General features: G+C 44.7%; 1 protein-coding gene across 1 annotated transcript; it reads left to right on the top strand.

Moving 5' to 3' along the window:
- Positions 1–4,055: 4,055 nt before the first annotated feature.
- Positions 4,056–11,898, top strand: LOC114034952 (zinc finger and BTB domain-containing protein 16-like; the record flags this gene model as incomplete). Its single annotated transcript, XM_027850781.1, has 2 exons — positions 4,056–4,251; positions 10,030–11,898. Coding segments are annotated over 2 exons (426 nt in total), but the record flags the coding sequence as incomplete, so codon positions are not given.
- Positions 11,899–16,131: the final 4,233 nt, after the last annotated feature.

Here is a 16,131-nt window from a genome sequence, read left to right as displayed (position 1 = left end):
ACGGTCATGAATCCATGTGTCTGGACATACTTATTCACATGGACACACGCGCGCGCGCACACACACACACACACACACAATGCCTCATTAATATTCTGTTGTTCCCGGCCCATTTGCTGCTGGGGCTGTGTGTTTAGCGTCCGCAGCTGTGTTTGGTAGGTCAGTCCAGCCGAGCTCTTGGCATTGATGAATCCCTGATTCATACGGCTCATCATATAATAAACTCTCAGCTGTGCAGAAGGAAGGGGGTGGGAGACAAGGGCCAGGGAAATGAAAGGGGTGGGGGCAGGGAGGATGGGGTCTGGGATTGACCCTGCTAGTGAAACCATCAGGTAACGAGATCTAAGAGCAGGGGGTCACAGGTGCACTGTGCAGGCCAGAGGGGGCTCTAATTAGTCTCGTTTGTCCTGCACTTAATGTCAAGCTCATTAAGAAGGCTACGGAGTTAATCAACATACCGCAAATTGGATTTTTAGTTCTGCAGCCAGTTTTGTGTACATTATGGAGACTCAGACACGATTAACTCTCGGGGAGAGGATTTCAGGCCAGGTGCTCTTGGTGCCTTGACATCTCTCTCTACATCCTCTTCCACACCCTACCTTTTCTCTCTGTTTCTCTCCCAAACTTCTTCCCCTGTGTCTCCTCCCCCTCCATGGCCCCCTCTCCCAATCACCTTCTTTTTCTTTCCTTAGGCTGTAGATTCTGTATTTAAAGTAATTTAACATGTAATCTAATTCAAAATTAAATTCACCAAAATCCAAACAGATATACAACTGAGACTTAACACCACTCCTTCTTTTTAAACTATCATGGCCTCTAGAGGAAAAAATATGAGTTGGCAGGTCCTTGCTGAGTGGCCCCAGATGACTTTTAATTACTGGCCTGATTGGGATTCTTCATGGTCCTTATTTAATTTATTTATTTATATCTTAATGAGGATGCTGAATCCTTGATTAAACCTCTAATGATTGGAGATTAATGGAAAATTTGAGTTAGATTTGAGACAGCGACATACAGCCACACAGGCAGATACAGAGAGGCAAGTGCCACATGGGTCCGTACAAAAGACCCACATTGTCTTTAGACAGTGCGTATGTACACAGACGTACGTACACGTGTGTGTATGTCTATGTACACGTCTATGTACATAGACGTATGTACACAAACATACATAGCTGGTTAATGCCAAAGACTGAATTGAACCAAACCCACTTGAAATTTGAAGAAGTCAAGGGTTCTTGTTACCAATCTGGCCCTAGCAAGGGAAGGAGTTAAGGGGGTAGAGGTGGGGGTGGGTCACTGTCTAGGTCAAGGTTTCTCAACCTGGATCCCACAGATAGATTTCAAGGGTCCTTAAACTTAGATGGGGGAGAAGTCCATCTTTCTTTTCACTAACCTGTAACTGAAATTTAGCATTTCCTTCAATTACTTTCATTTAAAAAACAAAAACAAAACATGATTCTGAGAATGGGTCCATCCATATATTTCCCCAGACTATCAAAGGGGTCCATGACATACAAAGAACCCTATGCCTAGGCTTTGGTCAGCTCTCAAGATCTGTATTTGAAGGAATTACTTGGTCATCATTTACTTTCCAGGACCTTCCCATCAATTATTACCTGACCAGGGTCAGAGAGGGAACAGGAAGGATCTCTCTGCTCTCCCAGCTTTCCTTACCACCCATGGCTAGGGCCCTCTTTCCCTTCTTCAAGTCCTCAGAGCTATTTGCATGACATCTCCCACAAACCAAAGACAGTACGTGAATGAGCAAGCTTCAGCATCTGCTCCCCACAGAGCTTTAAAAACCCTTTGGAGTCATCGGAGGGATGAGGATTTATGGGGACATGGGAGCCCTAATTTGGGAGGGGAGAGGTTTGGTTAGAGGCCTGAGGTGGTGGGGGTCGGGAGGAACATTTGAGAGGGAAAGAGAGTAAAATATCATTTTAAAGAGGAAGTGAAGGCACAGGCATGTGAGTCTATAACGAGAGGGACAATTTATGCCCAGGCACGAGTGCAGTTTGACATGGGAATAATGAAAAAACGTAGGTCATTGTGGATGACTTAAACCTTCAGCAGCTGAAGAAAACGTATGAAATGCAGAGGACATTACACGGTTGGCAGCCCCGCACATCTGCAGAGGGACAAGTGAAATACAGAGAGCCATTCTTTACCATAAACTGTGGTTGTTGGAGATGCAGCCCAGAGAAATTGTAATTACAGTGACAAGACGAATCAGCGATATTTAAATATTCATGAACAAAGTCTGGGGTGATCAATCTGTCTTTATTGTCTGCTCCTTCACTCCCATAATAAGTAAGTAGCTGGAATTCTCACCTTTCATCCTGAGAGGATCCCACTGCTGGAACGAAATCCCAAGTTTGTTAGGCCCTAGACCATCTCTTCTAACCATCTTGGGTGCTAAAGAGGGGCAAGTGCTGTTGGGCATGAGAAGGGTACTGATGGGATTGGTGGGGGGAGGCTATAATTGGACAGATGTTTTTAAAGCGCTTTATATGTACAAGGCCCTATAGGAATTCAAAAATAAAAATGAAATAACCCCTGCCCTCAAGATCTTTCATTCTTCAGAGAGATTACACTGTATACAGATAATTTGAGGAGAGAGAAAATATTAGCTGGGGCAGTCATGGGCTGCTATGGGAGGCACAACCTTAGATAAGACTAGAAAGAAGCTAAGGGGTTCTAAGAGGTGGAGGTGAGCAAGGAGCACCTGTCAGTGATGGGAGACAAATACATGGAGACAAGAATGGAATGTTGAGTTTGGGGAACAGCTTAGTAGGCCAAAATGTAGACCACGTGAAAAAATGATTTGTAGTAAGTCTGGAAAACTAGGTTGCAACCAAATTATGGAGAGCTTTCAACCCCAAGCCAACGTGTTTGAATTATTTCTCGTGGACCAAGGAGGTTTCTCACGAGGTTGAGAGCAGTAAAAGGTTGAAGAATCCTTCACCCTGAACTCATAACCTAAGCTAACTTGTTGGCTTGAGAGAATAGATAAATTAGATAATAGCCAGCATTTATATAGTGCTTTACGAATTTTATCTCCTTTGATCCTCACAACAGCTCTGTAAGGGAGGTCATGTTATTCCCATTTTACAGATGAGGACACCGAGGCTTAGAAGGGTATAAGTGATTTGCCCGTGGTCACTCAGCTAGGAAGTGTGAGGCAGAATTTGAGCTCTGGTCCGCCTCACTCCACCTTCTTCATTGAGTCACCTAGCTAAAGGGACAAAGCTTTAGGAGAGGTAGTATGATAAAGCAGAGATGCACTGACATGGAGTCACAAGGCCTGGATTAAAATCTTGGCTTCTACTTCATTAATATAGGCAGGTCACTTAATCTCTGTAACCCTCAGTTTCCTCATTTGTAAAATGGGGAATAAATACACTGCCTCCAGGCAAGTGCTTTATAAATTTTAAAGTGCTGTAGAAGTGTTAGTATAATATTTTATCATATAGATAACAGGGACATAAAAATATCATCATCATCATTGTATGTTATCCTTGGGCACCAGAGCTGCTCCTCTCTAAAGGCCTCTATTCTGGTCACCTTTTGAACCTGTCTCATTTTTCCTTCACGAAACCTTCTAGATATTCTGGGAAAGGGGTGTACTCTACAGTAAAGTACTCATGGGCATGGCCCAGAGAGCAGGCAGGAGCTGTGCCCATGTAAGCAAAGGTGGCACTATAAGTATTTTGGGACAATGGAGATGATAAACTAACTTGTTACTTCTGTTCTTCTTCTTGTCTGTTCCACGGTCCCTACAGTCCTAAAAGAATCAGGGCAAGGAATTGTTATTTTTGTTGTTGTAGGGCAGCCAGATGGGACACAGGGCCTAAAGTCAGGAAGATCTGAGTTCAAATTCGGCCTCAGATACTTACTAGCTGGGTGACCTTGGGCAAGTCACTTAACCTCGTTTGCCTCAGATTCTCATCTGTAAAATGAGTTAGAGAAGGAAATGGCAAACCACTCCAACATCTTTGCCAAGGAAACCCTGAATAAGGTAACAAAGAGTCAGACACAACTGAAATGACTGAACAACATCAACCCTTTGTGCCCCTACAGGTGACCACCCATATGAATGTGAATTCTGTGGCAGCTGTTTCCGGGATGAGAGCACGCTCAAGAGCCATAAACGTATCCACACGGGGGAAAAGCCCTATGAATGCAATGGCTGTGGAAAGAAGTTTAGCCTCAAGCACCAGCTGGAGACCCACTACAGGGTCCATACAGGTAATGAGGATCATCCAGCTGAGGGGGGAGATAGGGAGCCTGGGGAGAAGGAGACATGCAAGGGACTGGGGCTCCAAGTTTGGGGGGATAACAAGTGGTAGGAAATAGATAGTTGGCAGCTTGAGGCCAGACAAAGGGTCTTATTGAAATTATAGACGGAAACAGTGCCTGCCTTCAAGCAGTGTACATTCTGATGAGGGGGACATTAATCCTTTGGGGGATTAATTTTATTTTGTTTTGATGCTATATAGTGTTCTTCCCAGTCACCATTGCCTTGAATGCTTCCTCTGACCACTGAGGACAGTGAAGGGGATAGTGTGAGTGAGTTAGGGAGGTGTAAAAGGATTGTTTTACCACAGTAAAGACCTATCTGAGATGATGTAACATAAATTTGTAGTGGACCAGTCAATTTAGTTGACTGACTTTCTCCAGCTTCACTTGGCAACCCATGAATAGGAGCAAAGGCAGTAGGTGATGGGTATAATGTAAGGCTGAGCACTTAGCAGGGTAAGATAAGTGATGAGATGAAGAGCCACAGGATTTCTGACTAGAAGATAGAGTAGAATTGAACTGGTTCTTTGAGTGATCAGGGTAGGGAAGGGAAGAGAGTGTAGCCATTGCAAGGGTGATAGCCTGGGAAAAAAACTTAGAGGGGGAGAATGGAAAGTCACTGAGAGGATGAAGAACAGGGTTAGGAGATATAAGCAGAGGAAAAGATAGAAGGATCAAAAATCAGATAAAGGCATTTCAGAGTTCATGCATGGACGTGGAAGACTTACGTGTGATGGCAAGAGTAATTCAAATAGTTAAGCACAAACAAGATACACAGGGTAAATTGGAGGTAATCTCAGATGGACGGCACTGGGATTAAGGAGGCCTGGGAAAAGCTTCTTGAAGAAGATAGAATTTGAACTGAGTCTTGAAGGAAGCCAAGAGTTAGAGAGGTAAGAAGAGAGAGTTCCAAACATGGGATATAGCCAGTGAAAATGCATGATTTGAGAGCTGGAATGTGCTGTACAAGGAATGTCAAGGAGGCCAGTGTCACTGTATCTCAGAGAATGGGGAGGGAAATGAGGTGCATGAAGACTGGAAAAATAGAAAGAGGCCAGGTTATGAAGGACTTTAAAAGACAAACTGAGGATTTTATATTTGATCTAGGAGGTGGTAAGGAGCCACTGAAGTTTATTGAATGAAGGTAGAGGTGATAGTGACATGGTCAGACTTGTGTAGAGGAAGATATTTTGATAGTTGAGTGCAGAATACAGTGGAGTGGAGAGAGAATTGATAATCACAGTAGTCCAGATATGAGGTGATGAAGGTTCTGCCCTAGGGTGCTGGCAGCATCAGAGGAGAGAAGGGCGTACATACAAGAGATGTTGTGAAAGAAGAGACAACAGGACTTGGCAATCAGTTTGGATGTGGGTGTGTGAAGAGTCAATGATTGCTTGAGACCTTGGATGATTGGGAGGATTGTAATAGAGAATATAGGAAGAGGGGAGGGTTTGGAAAAAAGATAGCAAGTTCAATTTGGGTATATTGAGTTTGAGGTATCCGACAGGAAATTGGAGATGCAAGACTGGAAGTCGGGATAGAGGTTAGAACTGGATAAATTGATCTGAGAATCATCTGCCTAGAAATGATCATTGAATCAATGGGAGCTGGAAGAAGAGAAGAGGGCCAAGGACCGTGCACAATATAGATGAAGACCCAGTAAAGGAGACAGAGAATGGAGCAATTGGATAGGTAGAGGGTGGATCAGGAGAAGGCAGTGCCATAAAAATCTAGAGAAAAGAGAATCAAGGGGAAAAGAGAAATCAACAGTGTCAGAAGCTACAGAGAAGTCAAGAAGGATGGGGAATGAGAAAAGGCCATTAGAGTTAGTGATTAAGAGATTATTGGTAACTTTGGAGAGAGCAGTTTCAGTTGAGTGATAAAGTCAGAAGCCAGACTGCAGAGAATTAAGAGAGTGAGAAGAAAGGAACAGGAACTGGAGACCCCTTGAGAAGATGACCTTCTCAAGGAGTTTAGCTATAAAAGAGAGGAGTTATATACAATGACAGTGGGGTTGGATGAAACATGAGGTTTTTCTGAGGATGGGGGAGACATGGTTGTGTTTGTAGGCAACAAGGAAGCAGCCAGTACAGAAGGAGAGACTGACGATTAGTGAGAGTGGGGGAGAATAGAGAAGGAAATCTACTAGAGAAGACAGGATGGGATGAGATCACTTGTACACATAGCAGGGTTTGTCTTAGCAAGGAGAAGGGCCACCTCTTCATGTTGTTGTTTGTCCTTTGTTCTTGAAGAAGACCATGACACCAGGAAGGTGATGCCATGACTTGTAAGTGAATTGGATTTAAGTTAGTGCAAAGTCGCCAGCCTCACTCTCTCCTCCAGAGCCATCTGGATCCCGTGGCAAGATGTGGGTCAGGACGACTGGAGATGGCTCCCACCTCTTCATGTAAGACAGAGGTGGAGGCGGAGATAGTGGCAGAAAGCATCTGAGTGATATGTGATGAGCAGGAGGGTAGAAGAGGGAGATCTCAGCTAGTGGCCTCAATTTTTTTAGATGAGAGGGTGGAGGAAAGGGATCCATGGGAGACTTAAGGAGGGATAAAAAGATCTAGAAAGCCTTTGGAGCCAAGTACCCCAGGTGGCAGATGTGGCCTAGCTCTTCTCCCCACTACATGAGAGTTTGAGTGACTTTCCTTTGGGGGATTAATTTTATTTTTTTGATGCTATATAGTGTTCTTCCCAATCACCATTGCCTTGAATACTTCCTCTGACCACTGAGGACAGTGAAGGGGATAGTGTGAGTGAGTTAGGGAGGTGTAAAAGGATTGTTTTACCACAGTAAAGACCTATCTGAGATGATGTAACATAAATTTGTAGTGGACCAGTCAATTTAGTTGACTGACTTTCTCCAGCTTCACTTGGCAACCCATGAATAGGAGCAAAGGCAGTAGGTGATGGGTATAATGTAAGGCTGAGCACTTAGCAGGGTAAGATAAGTGATGAGATGAAGAGCCACGGGACTTCTGACTAGAAGATAGAGTAGAATTGAACTGGTTCTTTGAGTGATCAGGGTAGGGAAGGGAAGAGAGTGTAGCCATTGCAAGGGTGATAGCCTGGGAAAAAAACTTAGAGGGGGAGAATGGAAAGTCACTGAGAGGATGAAGAACAGGGTTAGGAGATATAAGCAGAGGAAAAGATAGAAGGATCAAAAATCAGATAAAGGCATTTCAGAGTTCATGCATGGATGTGGAAGACTTACGTGTGATGGCAAGAGTAAGGATAGGACCGCCTCTCTGTGTAGCTGAGGTGGGATGGAGAAGTACGTCATAGGAATTGAGTAAATTAAGGAAAGAGGGAGTCTATCCATCCATCTGTCTCTTGGTCTATCTCTCTGTCCATCCATCTTTCTATCTTTCTATTTCTCCTGGCTGTCTTTCTATCTAGATGTCTGTCTGTCTGTCTATCTACCTGCCTATTGACCTAAGTCCCGTAGTATGAGGTCAGGAGTTGGAGAGGGGAGAAAGACTGGGGTAGTTTCTGAACTCGTTGAGGAAGAAAGGAGAGTGTCCTGGAGATCTGTAGATAGTAGCTACTAGAATCTTGACTGGGTGATAAATATGAATTGAACGAACCTCAAAGAAAGACGTCACTGAGTGATGGTGGTAGAGGAGAGTCTAGAAGTTGGGGGCAGAGGAATGGGACAAGGAATATTCTGACTTCCCTGACAACCAGTGAATTGGGAGGGGCAAATTAAACGTGGAATTACAAGTGCTAGAAAGGTTGACCAGTAGTACCATGTCATCAGGAGGGAGTAGGGTCTCTCAGCTAGTGCAAAAAAATGGAAGCAGTGATAAAGGGAAAAAGGTTAAGATGACAGCAGGTTTTTTACTTAGGAGCAGGCCTTCCAGAGAGCACAGTGGAAGGGGTGGGTAGATCTTGGCGGGAGAGGGGCCTCTTGAAAGAGAGGCAGGATAAAACTCAAAAGCTTATGGAAGTGAAGGTGGAAAACTAAAAATATATTAATTAATTTTAAAAAATATGTAATTGGGGGGAAATAGACCTTCTGTATAAAATTTATTTAAAAGAATATAAAAAATAAAATAAAATCCTGTCAAAAAAAGAAATAAATTTTTACTTAATACAGCAGACAACAATACATTTATAATGCATGCTCTCTGAAAAAAAAGTGAAATAACAATAAAAAGTAACTAAAGTTGATTAAAAAAATTGGTTGGTGAAAAAGAGAGAGAGAGATGCAGGAAAGGGGAGTGGGCAGTGTAGGTTTTATACAGTGAATAGTTAAAATGAATTGAGGCCAAACTGAATACTAGTTTGGAGGTTAGCCTGAGGGTTGAGTTTAGTCTTAAGGTTAGGGGTCAAGATGGATTGAGTTTGACTAAGGCTAAGATAGTTAAAGGTTAGGTTGAGGGCAGGATATATTGAGATAAAAATAAGGCTTGTTTTGTCCAGGAGGGTCAGCAGCTTTTACTTTGGAGGAAAGGACAAGCAGAGCAGTCCAAGTTCCATCAGGAAGATTGGAGGGAAGTGGAATTTTCATACATGTAGACACACACTCACATACATACATTCATACATGCATATGTATATATGTGTATGTGTTATATGTGTATTATATATCATAGAACATGTGTGTCTTTGTGTGTGGGTGTATATATATGTATGTGTGTATATGTGTGTGTGTGTGTGTATGTACTTGCTTCAAGAAATAAGAAACATTACAATTTGGCAAGCTAAAAAGTTTTTGTCATCTCCTCTGCACAGGAGAGACCTCTTATCAGTCATTGGAATGGAGAGAGCTGGCTTGTTGAGAGGCAGGGGGAGGGATTCAGTGACCTTTGGACAGTCCTGCTGGCTTAAGGGAGTCTGTCTGTGGAAAGAGCCAGACAGGAAGGAGGAGGCCGTGCCCACAGTTCAGTTCTCTCACTCGTATTCTTTTGGAGCTCTAACTGTACCGAGCCTCCTGATACTTGGAGAGGATGGTAGGAAATCCTCGTTGCTGGTGCCCACGGCAACCCAAAGGCCACTGGAATCCCAAGGCTCCTACAGCCCTTTGCTCAAGATGTGGCTGGGGCTGGCAGATCATTAAATGCATTGGTGGTAACTATTGTAAATAGCAGATCGATAGTTAGATCACTTTGGCTGTTCATTACTTCATTATTTGTGGGTCCTCTGCACAGAGTGAGTATCAATATCCAGACGGCTGGCCAGTTAATTACTGTATTGAAGCAAGTTTCCCTCTGATCCTCAGCTCAGCTCCAGGGGGCTGTAGCAGAAGGAAGAAATAGGGGAATCTGGGATAGGGTTTAACATTGTCTAGGCAGGTCCCCATCCTCTCTGTCTCCTGGTCACACTGAGTGCCAGGGTCTCCTTGACTTCAAATAACTCCAGAGGAAACCTGAAGGGTCTGCCAGGTCTAAACAAATTAAATAGCCATGACTTTCACTTTTATCCTCCTCCCACCATTGTGTAGAGTATCACTTCCTTAACCCTACCCCACGCCAATTTTTGGCCTGGAAAGTATTACAATCTAGGCAGTGGGACTCCTTGACCGTCTTTTCTGTGAAGGACCTCACTGGTCCCTTTCCTGATTCCCCTTCCCTTCAGTGGGAGAGGAGGGAGGAGAAGGCACCATTACTGTGGAGAGAGGTTTCTGGGAAGCTGTAGAGTGTAGGGACAGAGAGTCTCTTGGAGCATCTGATCCATCTTTCTTTTCCACTTGTCCTTTTGCCTTCTGTCCCCTCCCAGGTGAGAAGCCCTTTGAGTGTAAGCTCTGTCACCAGCGTTCCCGGGACTACTCCGCCATGATCAAACACCTGAGAACACACAATGGCGCCTCCCCCTACCAGTGTACCATCTGCACCGAGTACTGCCCCAGCCTCTCATCCATGCAGAAGCACATGAAGGGCCACAAGCCTGAGGAGATCCCACCTGACTGGAGGATCGAGAAGACTTACCTCTATCTGTGTTACGTGTGAAAGGCGCTCCAGGGGAGGAGGAAGTGGGAGAAGTGAGAGAGAGATGGAATCATTGAAGGACTGCGCGCGCACACACACACACTCACACACACACACACACACACACACACACACACACACACACACAAGAGAAAAGAAGAAAAAGAGGACTGGATTGATAACTGTGTTTGACCTTGGTATCTATACAAGATTCTCTCTCAAGGCTCATGCCATGGGGCTAGGTGCCTCAGGTCACAGGTGTGGCCCACTCTGGGACAGTCTAAGTGATTTTCATTTGTGTGGGGGGGTGTTTTATTCTGCTTTGATGGTGTTCTTGTGTTCTTCCCTGTCATCCTTGCCTTGAATCCTTCTTCCTCTGACCGGGAGCCAAGTTTAGGGAAGTGGGGGTAGGGTACATCTGGCCCAGAGCTAGGCAGGCTTGTTGATCTCCACACAACTGCTGCCTGACTCTCCCCAGACAGAGGTTGAGGGGTGGGGGACTTCAGATCTGGAGCTGGGGATGAGGGGATTGGATGGTAGGGTAGATGGAGTTTGTCATCTGCTGTAGAATAACAGTGCTGGTTGACTAGGTCCTGTGCCCTTCACCACACACACATACACACACACACACGCACGCACGCACACACACATACACACACACACACACTTCAATCTTGGCTGTTTTCTTCTCTCTTTCTTTATATCTAGTAATCCCCTGTTGGTGATATGAAGTTGTCTTCTACCTTCCCACCCACACTACCTTCCTTAGGTTCTAGTACCCAAAGTCTCTAGACACCCCCTTATATATTGAGCCTTCCAGGGGTGAAATGTCACCCTCTCTACCCAACTCTCCTTTAGGAACAACTCTCTGTGATGTGTGACTCAGCCTATCCCCACCCACTTTGCCATGCTGCTATTCCTAATAGCAAGAAACAGAACAGCAGCCCTCCCTTAGCCCCGATAGGGCCAGGACTGTCCCTAGAAATTGAAAAAAAGAAACATGAAAACACACACACACACACACACACACACACACACACACACCCCACAAATCCCACATTCAATTTTTATTGAGGAAGGTACACACAATTCAGTTTAAGAACAAATATTTATTAAGCATCTACTATGTGCATTGACAGGTGCCAGGTATAACAAAGATTTAAAAAAAAAAAGAACAATCCCTGTCGTCAAGGAGCTTACAATCTGTACAGTAATGGGCTGTTTCCTAAGGGAAATACTTAGAGGATCTCCACATTCCACCCCCAAGCCTAGTGTGCCTCCACATCTGGAGGAGGAAGATGGTGGGTGTGTTGTGTGGTCTCTTAGAGTATGCAGGAAGGCAGAGAAACAGCTCCCCAGTGGTTCCCAAGGTCCTCCAGGAAGGACAGTACTGGGGTACATAAAACCTGGGCTTCATCTTTCTCTAATCCAGGCCTGCTTCCCCCACTTGCTACACCCCTGAATCTGCCAAGGATTGGAGGAGGAGGAGGAGGAGGCTTTTTACTCTCGTTGCATTTTGCTTCTCTTCATGACCCCCCCCCCATTCTCTTTCTGCGTTTAGCACATTGTACTTGAATTACCTCAGTTTTTTGTGACCTCATGAGCTTTCCCCCCCATGTATGTGTGGATTTGTTTTTATTGTTATTGTTTTTTTTTTTAAGGGAAGGGGGTGGTCTTTTTCTTGTGTAAAGTTGTAATTGTTTTTACAAACTTTTGTTGTAATCTTCCATCCCCATAGCACCCACTACTTATCCCCTGTCCGCCTCCTCTCTCCACCCCCCCCCCCAGCCCCTGGAGGGGCCAAGGGATGGCAATGCTCAGGATGGGAGAGTAAAGTCCTGTTGGTGCAGGGGAAAGTGGGAGGACTCAGCTGGAAGTCCCCAGGGGCTTAGAACAGTCACCTACCAGCCTGGCCTTTGTGAGTATGGCGGAGCTGCCCAGTAGTGAAGCCAGGCCATTTGCAAGGTCCGTACGGTTAAATCCGTCCCCAAACTCCTTTATAAAAAGCCAACCTTTCCCACACTTGTGGTCATTCAGGCTTCCAGGTCTGGATTATTTAGATTATTGTAGCTCTGGCCCTTGGTGTATATTATCATTACCAAAACTGGTATTTTTTTTCCCTAGGCCAGTCTGGTGGGAAACTAAGATTTTGTTGTTTGGGGGGTTTTATTTTGTCTGTTTTGGTTTTGGTTGGGGGAGGGATTTTTTTTTCTGAAAGCTACCTCTTATGTTCGTTTGTCCAATTCTTTCTGTTCCTTTTCCCGTCTTCCCCATCCCATCGTTCTGCTCCCCTCCCCCAATTTTGAAAGCACATTGGCAATATTTGTGTTTGCTTTGGGATGGGCTGCTGTTTCATCTCAGGCTTTATTTGCAATGATTGTGTGTGAGTGTGTGTATGTGTATTTGTCTTTCTCTGGGAAAGTTGTGGCTGCATTTTATCTATGTTTTAAAAAGTGATTTTTAAGGAAGCTGTATGTGACGGGGAGGATCACGAAGAAAAAAGGGAAGTTGGAGGGATGGGGTGCTGCTGTGACCCCCCCCCATCCCCCTGCCTTTATGCCTCCTAACAACCCCATTCAACCTCGTCCACCTAATCTGAAGGCCTTAAAACTAGGGGGACAGGTTTTGGAGGGTGGGGAGGAGTAATCACATGATAAGTAAGACCAGTCAGTGGTCTGGGGCAGGGGGTGGAGGTCAAGGGAGGGTGCTATTTTGCAGTTAGCATGAAGACTTAGTGCTTTGGAAAGGAAAAAAAGAAGTTAAACTTGAAATATGTGACTAGGACAGTTGTTTTGTTTATAATGTGAAAAGAGAGTGGTATCATTTTGGGGAGGGGCAGATAGTAGAAAATTCATTGTGCACTAAAGGTTCCTCACCCTGGGCCCCTTCCCTCTCCCTGGGAAGGAGGAAGCACTAAATGGCCACCTGGTCCTACAAATCCCAGAAACAAGGATTTTAAAGAAAGATAACACAGTTTTATGGGGAAATAATCAAACTATTCCATAGGATTAGCAACTTTCCTTCTCTCCCCCACCCCCAATATCTCTAGACCCTCCCCATCTAATCTGGGTCACCCCTTCCCACTTCATAAAAGCTGAGAGGGTTGAGCTGATATTTACAAAGTGTAATATTTTTGTAATATTTGTTAATTCCTTTGTCAGTTCTCACAGAACGCTGCCCTTTCCTTTTGCAATGTGAATGGGGAAAAAGAAAAAAACAAAAACAAAAATGAAAGTGTGCGTGCGCGCTGCTGAATGTGGGTGCTTTTTGTGTGTGCAGTTGTGTCTTGAAATCATGCAGTATTGTAGTAATCTGGTGTTACAGAATTGGATGGTACTAAATCAGAGCCAGCTGCCTCCCTGATGCCCCCAGGACTCTGCAGATTCAGGGGGTTAGCCAGAAAGGGGTCAGGGTGAGCTGTGGTGTTTCACAAACATGTTTGCATTGGACTGGCACTATACTCACCACCCCGTGGAGGCCCAGCCACTCACAACTCAAGTTTGGAGGATGGCAAAACCTACTTTTTCCTACCCCCCCCCATTCTCTCCCATTATCCCCCAGCCTAAAAAGAGAGATCTGAATGTTCCACGGCCTGGTTAGCTTTGGGGGTAGAATGTAGTGAGAAAACATTCTGAACTTTCTGCCTTTGTAGAATAGGACACACAAGCCTGGGCCTTTGAATTTCGTAGGAATGGAGGAGGATTTGGGACTGGGAGGTTGAAGAGAGACTTATCTCTCTTTCCAGTTGGGTCTCAGAGTTTTGTTTTCCTTTTCTCCCAGCTAGAGTTCTCTCTCCTCCTCTCTCCTCCCCTCTCTCTCCTATTCCTCTTTTTTTCCCTTCCCTTCCCTCCCCTTCTCTCTCTCTTTCTCTCTCTCTCTGTCTCTGTCTCTGTCTCTCTCTCTCTCTCTCTCCTCTCTCCCTCTCTCTCCCTCTCTCCTCCCCTCTTCTTCTCTCTCTCTCCCCCCCAGCCCCTTTCTCCCCTCTCCCCAAATCCCTTCAGCTTTGCTACTGCTAACAGCCAGCTCCTGCTGGATACTGCCTTACACATCTGTAGCCAAACTCTTCCACATGGAAAGCCAGAAAAGTTCTGAGTGTTTCCTCTTGCCTCACAGCCTGTGATTCTCTTGGTCCTCCTAGGTTACTTGTGGCATTCCCCTCACATTCATGTGCTGCCTTTCCTGTTTGCTCCCTCAATCATTTGAAGCATTAATATCCTATGTACATATAGGATAGACATATATAAAATATATCTATCTATATATATGTGTGTTTGTGTATATATATATATATATGTATATAGATCTATCTATATATATGGAGAGAGATATAAACAAGTCAAACCCCTTCCGCTTAATAGTTGCCAAGGATGTGGTGGTTTTAAAAAAAATTTAAAAAGGTGGGAAAATAGTTGTTGGGTAACCAGGGGGCACTGTGGACTCCCTGATTTCAGTACAATCCAAGGATGTAACATAGGCTTGTTTAATCTTTGTGCCTGAACAGTTTTTTTTTCAATGTTTAGAAGAAAAGAAAAAAAAAACTGCTGCAATTCCTCACAAGTGTATGGTACCTTTCTAGAATCCATTGATTGGTACAACCAGCTGCAGGGATGTCCCAGGAGAGGGGAGGAGGACCATGGGCTTGCTCCCTGTTTGGGGAGTGAGAGGTGGCCTTCGTTGAGCTCCATCCTTGGGAAGATTGGAATCATGTTCTGAAGCCCTGATGGAGGAGGATCCAAAGGAACCGGGATGTGAGTGATCTGGGACAAAAAACAATAATAATAATAATAATAATAATAATAATAAAGACCAAACTGTGCCCCAGAGGGAAAAGGTGTCAGATCAGTTGGGAGTGTTGGGGTCTGTTTTCCCTGATCCATTTTGTCTCCCCACTTCCCTAGTTCTTCCTCCTTTCCTTCCTCCCTCCTGGACCCTCTACTGCCCTGAAGCTTCCAGGCACAGGGTGCCCAGTGGCAGAATGGAAGTATTTATCTGGATGTTTCAGGAAAACAACAATAACAACAACACACGGACAAACTCTGCTTTGGTGTGAATGGTGGTGGTGAAGAAATCTTGAGCGAGCCAGAAGAGGGGAATAGAAAGAGAAACTGGAAGGTGGGATGAGGGGGAAGGGGGCAGGAAGAGAATGGCTACTAGGCCAGCTAGCATGACACTGCCTCCCTCCCAGGCCACCCTGGTCCATCCCACTGTGCAGACAGGGTACCAACCTCTTGGTGTCTATCATAGTGTTTGTTCACATAGTGTTATGCATGATCTTTTTAAGGTTAAGAATCCACAGTAAAACACTGTGGAATCCTATCCATATATATATATATATATATATATATATATAAATAAATATAAATATATATGTAAGTTATAGCACTGAGGGCCGCCGCCCTGCTGGACCAAGCAAAACTAAGCCTTTTGGTTTGGGTGTTTTCTTGTTTTGTTTTCATTTTGTTGTTTTTGTTTTTGTTTTCATGGCTTGTCTTACGTCGCGACAGCACAAGTGCCAGTCCTGATTGCTCTGTATTACAAAATAGTGTTTTTAATTAATTGATGTTCTAGTTAATGTCTACCTCAGCACCTCCTCTTAGCCTAATTTTAGGAGGTTGCCCAATTTTGTTTCTTCAATTTTACTGGTTCCTTTTTTTTTTGTACAAAAATCTGTCTTTCTCCCACCTCCCTCTTTCTCTCTTCCCTTTCTCTTCTTTCCTTTCCTCTCTCTCCCTCCCTCCTCCTTCCTTCCTTTTTTCCCCTCCTCCCTGCCCTCCCTCCTCTCCCCTCGCAGTCAGTCCTGCTTGCCAGCCCTCTCTGTCCTAGTACAGAAGCAGTTCGCTCGAAGTTGTGCGGTCCGGGTTGCAGCTTTCCGCATCTGCCTTCGTTCCGTGTA

The sequence above is a fragment of the Vombatus ursinus genome, unplaced genomic scaffold (genome assembly GCF_900497805.2).
Source record: "Vombatus ursinus unplaced genomic scaffold, bare-nosed wombat genome assembly UNPS02009158.1, whole genome shotgun sequence".
NCBI lineage: Eukaryota > Metazoa > Chordata > Mammalia > Diprotodontia > Vombatidae > Vombatus > Vombatus ursinus.
The sequence above is the reverse complement of the archived record's forward strand: the minus strand, read 5'-3'. Positions and strand labels throughout refer to the sequence as shown.